The following is a 13,617-nucleotide window of genomic DNA, read 5'->3' as shown; positions in this document are numbered from 1 at the left end:
TCATGTACCCACAGTCAGTGATGGTCTGGGGTGCCATGTCAGCTGCTGGTGTTGGTCCACTGTGTTTTATCAAGGGCAGGGTCAATGCAGCTAGCTATCAGGAGATTTTGGAGCACTTCATGCTTCCATCTGCTCAAAAGCTTTATGGAGATGAAGATTTCATTTTTCAGCACAACCTGGCACCTGCTCACAGTGCCAAAACCACTGGTAAATGGTTTACTGACCATGGTATTACTGGGCTCAATTGGCCTGCCAACTCTCCTGACCTGAACCCCATAGAGAATCTGTGGGATATTGGGAAGAGAAAGTTGAGAGACGCAAGACCCAACACTCTGGATGAGCTTAAGGCCGCTATCGAAGCATCCTGGGCCTCCATAACACCTCAGCAGTGCCACAGGCTGATTGCCTCCATGCCACGCCGCATTGAAGCAGTTATTTCTGCAAAAGGATTCCCGACCAAGTATTGAGTGCATAACTGAACATAATTATTTGAAGGTTGACTTTTTTTTGTATTAAAAACACTTCTTTTATTGGTCGGATGAAATATGCTAATTTTTTTAGATAGGAATTTGGGGTTTTCATGAGCTGTATGCCAAAATCATCAATATTAAAGCAATAAAAGGCTTGAACTACTTCAGTTGGTGTGTAATGAATCTAAAATATATGAAAGTCTAATGTTTATCAGTACATTACAGAAAATAATGAACTTTATCACAATGTGCTAATTTTTTTAGAAGGACCTGTATAAGTGAGTATAATAAAATATATGGAACTGTAGTAGGGGCTGCTAAACAATAACTCTACCTAAATAAATAATTCTCCATATTCACACAGTGCCATAGCTAGTTAGGTTTACTCTGTAGGGTTCTGGGAAAGCTGGCTACCACCATGTGGACAGCAGAATACTAAATCTACCAAGATAAAAAACCCTCCTCTGTCGTAAATAGTTCCATAGCTAGGCAGATTTACATTTCAGCGTCCTGGGAAAGCTGGGTTACTTCATTTGTAATCCAGGTTTCCAACCCTGATAAATATTTGCATAGACAGTGAGAAATCCCTCCTGGCTATATATAGGCAAACTTGATATTCAGGCACCTGGGAAAGCTGGGTAGCACTTTCTGTAGTGATGACGATACAGTTGAATACTGCAGCAATGCGATGGAACTAGGGCTGCACGATAAATCGAAAAAATAATCGAATCGCGATAATCGGCAAATGCGATATGGCGATTTGGCAGACCCGAAAATGCCGCGATTATATATAAAGGGGCCCTGCGCACATAACTGCCTTTGCGTGTAACGTGTTTTACTAGTGTGTGTGTGTGGGTGAAACAATCTCTCTCCTAACAGGTCCGGCCTCTGTACTCACTATGAATGCAATGCACTGCAGCTAGCGGCAGCGAGCTGGCCGGCCAGCGCGTGACTCACGTCACTTAGTAACGCTCCTCCCACTTCAGGAAGCAGGAGCGTTACTAAGTGACGTCAGTCACGCACCGGCCGGCCAGCTCGCTGCCGCTCGCTGCAGTGCATTGCATTCATAGTGAGTACAGAGGCCGGACCTGTTAGGAGAGAGATTGTTTCACACACACACTAGTAAAACACTTTACATGCAAAAGGCAGTTATGTGCCCAGTTTAGGACACATGAGGGGGACCAGCATAAGATGCTATATGTCTTAAGCTGGCCCCCCTCATGCCCTATGTGTCCTCCCCACATCCCCTATAACAGTGCCCTCCACAGGTCCCCCATAAGTGTCCTCCACAGGTCCCCCATAAGTTTCCTCTACAGGTCCCCCACATAACAGCGGCCTCCACAGATCCCCCACATAACAGCGGCCTCCACAGATCCCCCACATAACAGCGGCCTCCACAGATCCCCCACGTAACAGCGCCCTCCACAGATCCCCCACATAACAGCGCCCTCCACAGATCCCCCACATAACAGCGCCCTCCACAGATCCCCCACATGACAGCGCCCTCCACAGATCCCCCACATAACAGCGGCCTGCACAGATCCCCCACATAACAGCGGCCTCCACAGATCCCCCACATAACAGTGGCCTCCACAGATCCCCCACATAACAGCGCCCTCCACAGATCCCCCACATAACAGTGCCCTCCACAGATCCCCCACATAACAGCGGCCTGCACAGATCCCCCACATAACAGCGGCCTCCACAGATCCCCCACATAACAGCGGCCTCCACAGATCCCCCACATAACAGCGGCCTCCACAGATCCCCCACGTAACAGCGGCCTCCACAGATCCCCCACGTAACAGCGCCCTCCACAGATCCCCCACATAACAGCGCCCTCCACAGATCCCCCACATAACAGCGCCCTCCACAGATCCCCCACATAACAGCGCCCTCCACAGATCCCCCACATAACAGCGCCCTCCACAGATCCCCCACATAACAGCGCCCTCCACAGATCCCCCACATAACAGCAGCCTCCACAGATCCCCCACATAACAGCGCCCTCCACAGATCCCCCACAACTCAGCGTCATACCCAGCCGCATCAGCGGCTCATATGGGAAAATCCAAGCAAATAGACCTCTAGCACAATTCCTTTAAAATATCGCATCGCATATCGTTATCGCAATTTTTAGGGCCCTAATCGCAATTGCACAAAATTCCCATATCGTGCAGCCCTAGATGGAACCAAACCCGAGTTGAAGCATCCGGATGAAGGATCCAAAGTCCATTCGCTCATCCCTAATTACAGTATTGGAGGTGGCAGGAGGATGACACTGTGGGGGCACCAGAAAGAGGAATTTGTGTTGAGAAGGTGGGGAGGATGACAGGGAATTGAGTCTAAAATGTATGTCTGGCAAGCTTGGCAGAGATTAGATGAGGCTGAAATAAGATGTCATGGTGGTTTGGCCTGAATGGAGAAGATGGGAAAAGATAACATGAGAGAAGGGATCGCTGGATGTAATGGATAGATTTTCCTGTATGTTTGGTAGTACTAAAAGACCAGGCAGAATGTTGACTGTAAGGCCCCATGCACACGGCCGTGTTTCACGGCCGTGTGCGGGCCGTGGAACCGCGGCCTGGATCCCTCCTGAGAGCAGGAGCGCACGGCGTCACTGGTTGCTATGACGCCGTGCGCTCCCTGCTGCCGCCGCAATACAGTAATACACTGGTATGATCTATACCAGTGTATTACTGTACTGTGCCGGCAGCAGGGAGCGCACAGCGTCATAGCAACCAGTGACGCCGTGCGCTCCTGCTCTCAGGAGGGATCCAGGCCGCGGTTCCACGGCCCGCACACGGCCGTGAAACACGGCCGTGTGCATGGGGCCTAAGACTGGCTTTATCCTGTTGCCCACGCCTCAACTCCTCATTCCCCTCCTCCATAAATTAATTAGAGACAAATGTTGAACAGAACCTGGCAGCTGGTGCTAGACACTGTAGAGGGGAAACTTCTGGGAACATATTTTATGCTGTTAGGGAAGTATCTTGTGTGGCCCTGTGGTACTTAGATCTGCTGGGGCAGTATTTTGTGCTGAACTGTGGTGATTGTTTCTGCCGGGACAGTATTTTTTGTTGCACCATAAAATTTGGTTCTGTTGGGGCAGTATTTCGTGCTGCACTGTGGCCTTTGACTTCAATGGGTCCATCTTTTTGAGAAATGGATATATGGATGTGACGAATGATCAGTGTGCTTTCCTCATTTGTATGTCCACAAAATGCAGACCACGGACACATTGAAGTCAATGAGTCCACCAAAAATGCAGATGCGTGTATTTTTGGGATCTGCAAATTGGAGACTGCAAAATGGATAGTCATGTGCATGGGGCCTAGATTTGGTTCTGTTGGTGGGGCAGTATTTTGTGCTGCACCGTGGCATTTGGTTCTGTTAGGAAAAAAACGTGGATTCACAAAAAATTTAAGCGGTCCGTGTGCCATATGCATTTTTATGTGCACCCTTTGACTTCAATGGGTCCGTGGTCCACATTTTGCAGTCATATTGTGTCTTTTTGAGGAACGCACATACAGATGCGAAAGGCACACGGTTGATCCATGTGCTTTCCACATTTACATATCCGTTCTGAAAATGATACTTGTCCGCAAGATGTGGACCACGGTCAATAAGTCCACCAAAAATACAGATGCAAGGACTATACCCGTATTTTTGGGATCTGCAGATTGGAGACTGCAAAACGGATACGGTCATGTGCATGGGGCCTACATTTGGTTCTGTTGGTGGTGCATAGGACAAGGGATGAAAAGATCCCAGGTTCTAGCCCCATAAGGGGGCTAAAAGTTATTAAAGTATACCTGTCGTATTTTTTTTTTTTTTTTGGGGAGGGGGGAGTATTGGATTGTGGTGATTAATATCACCTTGGTGGCCCTATTTCAACTTTTCACAGTGTATTCAATTACCTCTTAATTCCACATTTTTGTTCCCTGTACTGCCTATTTTACCTGTGCTTAAAATAGGGTTGCTAGGCATGGTCCGTCTATCTGTTGATAGACGGAGCACGCAGAAGCAAGGCTGCGTGCAGGTTCGCATTACTGACAGCCAGGGACTGTGAGTAAATAATTAAAGCCAGGTCCTCCCCAGTAGCAGATAACAGTGCCTGGGCTGTGTGCACTTCTCCCTGTCCCTGCGCTTGCAGACGCTCCCTCACTCAGCAGAGCTGGAGAAGTAGAGTTGTAGCAGCGCAGACCAGAGAAGGGAGATCTTCCATCTGCTCAGTGTATAAATGAAAGCAAGATTCAGATTAACCCTTTAGGGGAGAGGGCTCTGGTTGCTGACACTTTTGGAGGGCTATTGTTACTGGCTAGTGAGGGCAGGCCGGATTAGCCTCAGGGTGAGGGCAGTGGTGGCCATCTTAACTGAAATTGCAGTTTTAGGGCTCTTTCACACTTGCGTTCTTCTGTTCCGGCATAGAGTTCCGTCGTCGGGGCTCTATGCCGGAAGAATCCTGATCAGGATTATTCCCATGCATTCTGAATGAAGAGAAATCCGTTCAGGATGCATCAGGATGTCATCAGTTCAGGGCCAGAACGTTTTTTGGCCGGAGAAAATACCGCAGCATGCTGCGCTTTTTGCTCCGGCCAAAAATCCTGAACCCTTGCCGCAAGGCCGGATCCGGAATCAATGCCCATTGAAAGGCATTAATCCGGATCCGGCCTTAAGCTAAACGTCGTTTCGGCGCATTATCGGATCCAACGTTTAGCTTTTTCTGAATGGTTACCATGGCTGCCAGGACGCTAAAGTCCTGTTTGCCATGGTAAAGTGTAGTGGGGAGCAGTATACTTACCATACGTGCGGCTCCCGGGGCGCTTCAGAGTGACGTCAGGGCGCCCCACGCGCATGGATGACGTGATCGCATGGATCACGTCATCCATGCGCATGGGGCGCTCTGACGTCATTCTGGAGCGCCCCGGGAGCCGCACGGGCGGTAAGTGTACTGCTCCCCCGCTCCCCACTACTGCTATGGCAACCAGGGCTTTAATAGCGTCCTGGCTGCCATAGTAACACTGAACACATTTTGAAGACTGATCCGTCTTCAAATGCTTTCAGTTCACTTGCGTTTTTCCGGATCTGGCGTGTAATTCCGGCATATGGAGTACACTACGGATCCGGACAACGCAAGTGTGAAAGAGGCCTTATGCAGACTAGTTGCTAAGGGCTGAATCTTATTAAATATGGGGTAAGTCAGTCTAATAGTAACTGATTCTGGAATATCATGTTATTACTAACTACATATATGAAAATTGAAATTAGGGTCTAAATGTGAAAGTTATCCTTTAACCGCCTCCGGACCGCCTAACGCAGATGTGCGGTCCGGAGGCGGCAGCCCTGCGCAGAGTGACACATATACGCGTCATCTCGCGAGGGCCGAGATTTCCTGTGAACGCGCGCACACAGGCGCGCGCGCTCACAGGAACTGAAGGTAAGCGAGAGGATCTCCAGCCTGTCAGCGGCGATCGCTAGCTGGCAGGCTGGAGATGTGATTTTTTTTAACCCCTAACAGGTATATTAGACGCTGTTTTGATAACAGCGTCTAATATACCTGCTACCTGGTCCTCTGGTGGTCCCTTTTGTTTGGATCGACCACCAGAGGACACAGGTAGCTGTGTAAAGTACCACAAAACACTACACTACACCCCCCCGTCACTTATTAACCCCTTATGAACCCCTGATCACCCATGATCACCCCATATAAACTCCCTGATCAGCCCCCTGTCATTGATCACCCCCCTGTCAGGCTCCGTTCAGACGTCCGTATGATTTTTACGGATCCACGGATACATAGATCGGATCCGCAAAACGCATACGGACGTCTGAATGCAGCCTTACAGGGGGGTGATCAATGACAGGCGGGTGATCACCCATATAGATTCCCTGATCACCCCCTGTCATTGATCACCCCCCTGTCATTGATCACCCCCCTGTAAGGCTCCATTCAGATGTCCGTATGATTTTTACGGATCCACGGATACATGGATCGGATCCGCAACACGCATACGGACGTCTGAATGCAGCCTTACAGGGGGTGATCAATGACAGGCGGGTGATCACCCATATAGATTCCCTGATCACCCCCTGTCATTGATCACCCCCCTGTCATTGATCACCCCCCTGTAAGGCTCCATTCAGACGTCCGTATGATTTTTACAGATCCACGGATACATGGATCGGATCCGCAAAACACATACGGACGTCTGAATGGAGCCTTACAGGGGGGTGATCAATGACAAGGGGATGATCACGCATATAGACTTCCTGATCACTTCCTTGTCATTGATCACCCCCCTGTCATTGATCACCCCCCTGTAAGGCTCCATTCAGACGTCCGTATGATTTTTACGGATCCACGGATACATGGATCGGATCCGCAAAACGCATACGGACGTCTGAATGCAGCCTTACAGGGGGGTGATCAATGACAGGCGGGTGATCACCCATATAGATTCCATGATCACCCCCTGTCATTGATCACCCCCCTGTAAGGCTGCATTCAGACGTCAGTATGCGTTTTGCGGATCCGATCCATGTATCCCTGGATCCGTAAAAATCATATAGACGTCTAAATGGAGCCTTACAGGGGGGTGATCACCCCATATAGACTCCCTGATCACCCCCCTGTCATTGATCACCCCCTGTAAGGCTCCATTCAGACATTTTTTTTGGCCCAAGTTAGCGGAAATTATTTTTTTTTTTGTTTGTTTTTTCTTACTAAGTCTCATATTCCACTAACTTGTGTCAAAAAATAAAATCTCACATGAACTCACCATACCCCTCACGGAATCCAAATGCGTAAAATTTTTTTGACATTTATATTCCAGACTTCTCACGCTTTACGGCCCCTAAAATGCCAGGGCAGTATAAATACCCCACGTGACCCCATTTCGTAAAGAAGACACCCCAAGGTATTCCGTGAGGGGCATATTGAGTCCATGAAAGATTGAAATTTTTGTCCCAAGTTAGCGGAAAGGGAGACTTTGTGAGAAAATACAAAAAAAAATCAATTTCCGCTAACTTGTGCCAAAAAAAATAAAAATTCTATGAACTCGCCATGCCCCTCATTGAATACCTTGGGGTGTCTTCTTTCCAAAATGGGGTCACATGTGGGGTATTTATACTGCCCTGGCTTTTTAGGGGCCCGAAAGCGTGAGAAGAAGTCTGGGATCCAAATGTCTAAAAATGCCCTCCTAAAAGGAATTTGGGCCGCTTTGCGCATCTAGGATGCAAAAAAGTGTCACACATCTGGTATTGCCGTACTCAGGAGAAGTTGGGCAATGTGTTTTGGGGTGTCATCTTACATATACCCTTGCTGGGTGAGATAAATATCTTGGTCAAATGCCAACTTTGTATAAAAAAAATGGGAAAAGTTGTCTTTTGCCAAGATATTTCTCTCACCCAGCATGGGTATATGTAAAATGACACCCCAAAACACATTCCCCAACTTCTCCTGAGTACGGCGATACCAGATGTGTGACACTTTTTTGCCGCCTAGGTGGGCAAAGGGGCACACATTCCAAAGTGCACTTTTCGGATTTCACAGGTCATTTTTTACACATTTTGATTTCAAACTACTTCGCACACATATGGGCCCCTAGAGTGCCAGGGCAGTATAACTACGCCACAAGTGACCCCATTTTGGAAAGAAGACACCCCAAGGTATTCCGTGAGGGGCATGGCGAGTTCCTAGAATTTTTTATTTTCTGTCACAAGTTAGCGGAAAATTATGATTTATTTTTTATTTATTTTTTCTTACAAAGTCTCATATCCCACTAACTTGTGACAAAAAATAAAAAATTCTAGGAACTCGCCATGCCCCTCAGTGAATACCTTGGGGTGTCTTCTTTCCAAAATGGGGTCACTTGTGGGGTAGTTATACTGCCCTGGCAATTTAGGGGCCCAAATGTGTGAGAAGTACTTTGCAATCAAAATGTGTAAAAAATGGCCTGCGAAATCTAAAAGGTGCACTTTGGAATGTGTGCCCCTTTGCCCACCTTGGCTGCAAAAAAGTGTCACACATGTGGTATCGCCGTACTCAGGAGAAGTTGGGCAATGTGTTTTGGGGTGTCATTTTACATATACCCATGCTGGGTGAGAAAAATATCTTGGTCAAATGCCAACTTTGTATAAAAAAATGGGAAAAGTTGTCTTTTGCCAAGATATTTCTCTCACCCAGCATGGGTATATGTAAAATGACACCCCAAAACACATTCCCCAACTTCTCCTGAGTACGGCGTTACCAGATGTGTGACACTTTTTTGCAGCCTAGGTGGGCAAAGGGGCACATATTCCAAAGTGCACCTTTCGGATTTCACCAGTAATTTTTTACACATTTTGATTGCAAAGTACTTCTCACACATTTGGGCCCCTAAATTGCCAGGGCAGTATAACTACGCCACAAGTGACCCCATTTTGGAAAGAAGACACCCCAAGGTATTCCGTGAGGGGCATGGCGAGTTCCTAGAATTTTTTATTTTTTGTCGCAAGTTAGGCCTCATGCACACGACCGTTGTGTGCATCCGTGGCCGTTGTGCCGTCTTCCGTTTTTTTTGCGGACCCATTGACTTTCAATGGGTCCGTGGAAAAATCGGAAACTGCACCGTTTGGCAGCCGCATCCGTGATCCGTTTTTCCTGGCCGTGAAAAAAATATGACCTGTCCTATTTTTTTCACGGCCAACGGTTCACGGACCCATTCAAGTCAATGGGTCCGTGAAAATCACGGATGCACACAAGATTGTCATCCGTGTCCGGGATCCGTGTCCGTTTTTTCCTATCATTTCAATGGCAAACTTGACTTAGATTTTTTTTTCATTTTTCATGTCCGTGGATCCTCCAAAAAACAAGGAAGACCCACGGATGAAAAAACGGTCACGGATCACGGACCAACGGAACCCCGTTTTGCGGACAGTGAAAAAATACTGTCGTGTGCATGAGGCCTTAGTGGAATATGAGACTTTGTAAGAAAAAAAAAAAATCATAATTTTCCGCTAACTTGTGACAAAAATTTAAAAGTTCTATGAACTCACTATGCCCATCAGCGAATACCTTAGCGTGTCTACTTTCCGAAATGGGGTCATTTGTGGGGGTTTTCTACTGTCTGGGCATTGTAGAACCTCAGGAAACATGACAGGTGCTCAGAAAGTCAGAGCTGCTTCAAAAAGCGGAAATTCACATTTTTGTACCATAGTTTGTAAATGCTATAACTTTTACCCAAACCATTTTTTTTACCCAAACATTTTTTTTTTATCAAAGACATGTAGAACATGTAAAATGTCAGCAGCAATACCAATACCAAAATGCCACCAAAATGAAATACCACCAAATGAAAGCTCTATTAGTGAGAAGAAAAGGAGGTAAAATTCATTTGGGTGGTAAGTTGCATGACCGAGCAATAAACGGTGAAAGTAGTGTAGTGCCGAAGTGTAAAAAGTGGCCTGGTCATTAAGGGGGTTTCAGCTAGCGGGGTTGAAGTGGTTAAATAAAAAGTTTGAAAAAAAAATTAAATCACTCCTTTTCCCAATTTACTTTAAAAATATACTGTATATACACAATAAAAAAAAAATTGGGTATTGCCACGTCCGAAAAAGTCCAAACTAGGAAAATATTGAAAAATATTTCCTATGTGGTGAACGCCGTAACAGAATTTGTTTTAAAAAAACACACGATTTAAAAAAAATTTGTCTCCGTCTCCCCTAAATAATAGGATAGGACTGTTCTATTATGGGCCGCACGTTTCATAAATTGCAGAATGCACAATTTTTGGGGGCATTTAATTTTTCTTTTGTGTGGTATCGAATGGTATTGAGTATTGCATTACTTTTTTATGGGACTGAAATTGAATAAAAATGTTGGTATTGTGACAACTCTAGTCACAGTGGTATAAGTCCTTTAGGTGACAAAGAAATGGTATCTAGTGGACGTAAACCCCCCAGAGCCAGGAGACCGGTGCTGTATAACAGTTACTGCACTCTGGGACGTTCTGCACAGAGAGGCCGGGGCTGAGAACAGTCACTGCGCTCTGGGGGCTGCGGTAATATGGCTGTAGTGTGTAGGGACTAAGACCCATATGGGAAGTGCCAGTCTTTAGTAAATGACCCCCAATATTTCAATTTGACTGAAAGGCATCTTATGATGCTAAGGTGCCCTTACTGACAATGTGCACCTATGATGGGCACACTCTAAACAACCCACTTATCAGAGTTTTCCACTAGGATGTCCCATTTTCTATGGGAGCGGCGAAGATGGCTGATCGCTGCTATCTCCAGCACTCCCCTAGAGAATGAATGGAGCAGCAGGGGACACGGCCACTCCATCAGATTTAGGGAGAATGGTGACCCCATTTTTGGTGGGCAACTAAGAGATATTACTGCATGGGGGCATCTGAACAAGCCACCTATCAGAGTTTTCCGCTAGGATGTCCCATTTTCTATGGGAGCGGCGAAGATGGCTGATCGCTGCTATCTCCAGCACTCCCATACAGAATGAATGGAGCAGCAGGGGACATGGCCGCTCCATCAGATTTGGGGGGAACTAAGAGATATTACTGCATGGGGGCATCTGAACAAGCCACCTATCAGAGTTTTCAGCTAGGATGTCCCATTTTCTATGGGAGCGGCGAAGATGGCTGATCGCTGCTATCTCCAGCACTCCCATACAGAATGAATGGAGCAGCAGGGGACATGGCCGCTCCATCAGATTTGGGGGGAACGGAGAGATATTACTGCATGGGGGCATCTGAACAACCCACTTACAATGTATGGGGCAACAAGGAAACATGAGTACATGTTTTGAGCGTTTATTTTATTCTAAATGGGCATTTATCGCAATATATATCGCTATCACGATAAATTTATTAATATCGTTATCATGGGAATATTTTTCATATCGCCCAACCCTAGACAGAGGTGGGTAGAGAAAGGGCCACTTCCTAAGAGCTAGGTCAGAATGGCAATTCGGCAAAACAACCATCCTGCATCTCTCAGTCCAATGATGCACACCCTCTCAAACCTGTTAAATGTGCAAAATGTCTGAGTGCATCATGCAGTCGTGTCTAGCAGTCTGCAATCTCTCAATAAGGCCTCTTTCACACTATCGTTTACTTTTTCCGTTTTGCGGGCCGTTTTTTGCGTTCCGTATACGGAACCATTAATTTGAATGGTTCCGCAAAAAAACTGAATGTACTCCGTATATATTCCATTTCCGTGTTTCCGTATCTCCATTCCGTGCAAAGATCCGTAAAAAAAAACTGAATGCATCCGCATGTCTTCCGTATCCGTTCCGTTTTTTGCGGAACCAGCTATTGAAAATGTTATGCCCAGCCAAATTTGTAATTACTGTATACTGTATATGCCATACGGAAAAACGGAATAGAAAAACGGAACCGAAACACAACGGAAACAAAAAAAAGGAACAACGGATCAGTGAAAAACGGACTGCAAAACAGTGAACTAGCCATACGGTAGTGTGAAAGAGGCCTAAGAGGTAAACTACCCAAATGTAGACTCTGATAGCCTTTCTATAGGGCAGTGGGGCAAACACTTTAACGCCCTCTTGTTGCGAGATTCAGTGTCTTATCAGACCACGCCTGTCATCATTTACATATCTGCCTGAGACATATCTGCATGCTGAGTTTTGCAGTAATACAGCATTTCTATATGGGCACTTTTTTGTCAATGACTGTGGGAAATAGGAAGAGTTTTTTTTATGTTTAATATTTTTCTTAAAAACTTGACCTCTTGTACTATGCACTGTAATTCTCCTGTGTTACTTGTCCTGACAGACAGGATGTATTAGCGTCCAAGGCGTGGCCGACCTGGGACCCTTCAGCAGGCACCCGGCTGCCATGCCCAGTAGTCAGTGCCCCGCTATTGCCTTCACGGAGTGCTGACGAGCCTTCCTAGCATCACCCGCAATGCTAGGAAGGATCGTCCCCGTTGCGGCCTGCTATTGGCTGCCCCCCCTGACTCCAGATGTTTTGATCCACACGACGGGGAGATGCTGCAGCAACCATGCGGGCATCAAAAGCAGTGCGGGTGCCACAGAGCAAGGTAAGTACATTGTGTGTTAGGGGTCCGGGCATTAGAGGGGGCACTACAAGGGTTGGATAACCCCTTTAATGTACAGGCACATGCAGTAAAGGTACCATTGCTTCGTGTTGGATCTACACATGCAGCTTCTGATTCAGCTTCTGGCTAATGCCAGAAATGGGTCCAAAGAAAAGGTATAGATGAAAGATGGATAACCTCTTCTCCCTTCTGTAGCCACAAAACAGCACTGCAGAAATGCATCTGTTACCCAATATTCATATACTGTACACAGCAGCAGGACAATATAGTTGTAGCATCCATACAGAAAGACAACGCCTCCAGTACCCATGTAAACCGCCCCTGACAAAGCTGTAAGAAATGCCTCCAGTCATAAATGGAGGCAGCACGCAATGAGCAATGCCTCTGCCAACTGCCAAAAATTACAACATAGGAGGCAAAGATACTAAAAATCAACCATTTTTTTCAGGAAACAGCATCCCTATGCTAAACCCTGGCTGTCACTCTAAATGACCATGAACTAAGCAGAGGTTCACCTACTTTCTCTGTGGTCCATTGAGCGTTTCCGTTCTGCCAGCTGACCGAAGCCCACAGGCAGACGGTAGCTAGAAGGCAGCCTGGCATGCTCCTGCTGTTTGTGCCACTCTCCATATGCTCCGCGTCAGTCAGCGCCTGCTTGCTGGCTGCAACGATCCGAACAGCAGGAGGGAAGTCACATGTGGGAGGAGACACCCGAGTCTGCTCCAGCAGATGTGGGACGAGTGTGTGGTAAATAACAGAGGTGGAATTAGGAGACCACGACAGACGTCATCCTGAGGTAATCCGTGATGTGGCTTCTGGGAAGAGGAAGCTTGGGGAATGTACAGTATGGAGACGCTACTCACCATGTCAGACAGCACACTGAGAGGGCACACCAGTAATGCAGTGATGTTTCTATGAAAAATTACAAATATCAGAACCGGTTTTTCTTCAGAATTGCCTTGTACTTTATTCACATGTCAGTGAATGATGGTTTGTTGCTTTCCATGTTCTCCATTGAAAGTACACGGATCCACTGAATGCAATGGGAATTTCATATGTCCATTTTTAG

General features: G+C 46.7%; 1 protein-coding gene across 1 annotated transcript in view; it reads right to left on the bottom strand.

The window, feature by feature from the left end:
• The window catches only part of QPCT (glutaminyl-peptide cyclotransferase), a 341,372-nt gene extending 328,083 nt beyond the window's left edge, over nt 1-13,289 (bottom strand). Inside the window, exon 1 of the mRNA XM_044292305.1 lies at nt 13,068-13,289. Within this exon, the coding sequence (XP_044148240.1) occupies nt 13,068-13,178 (111 nt within the window). The 5' untranslated portion in view covers nt 13,179-13,289. The remainder of the gene's footprint in view (nt 1-13,067) is intronic.
• Between the last annotated feature and the right edge of the window lie 328 nt (nt 13,290-13,617).

Source organism: Bufo gargarizans, chromosome 4 (assembly GCF_014858855.1).
Source record: "Bufo gargarizans isolate SCDJY-AF-19 chromosome 4, ASM1485885v1, whole genome shotgun sequence".
Lineage (NCBI taxonomy): Eukaryota > Metazoa > Chordata > Amphibia > Anura > Bufonidae > Bufo > Bufo gargarizans.
The sequence above is the reverse complement of the archived record's forward strand: the minus strand, read 5'-3'. Positions and strand labels throughout refer to the sequence as shown.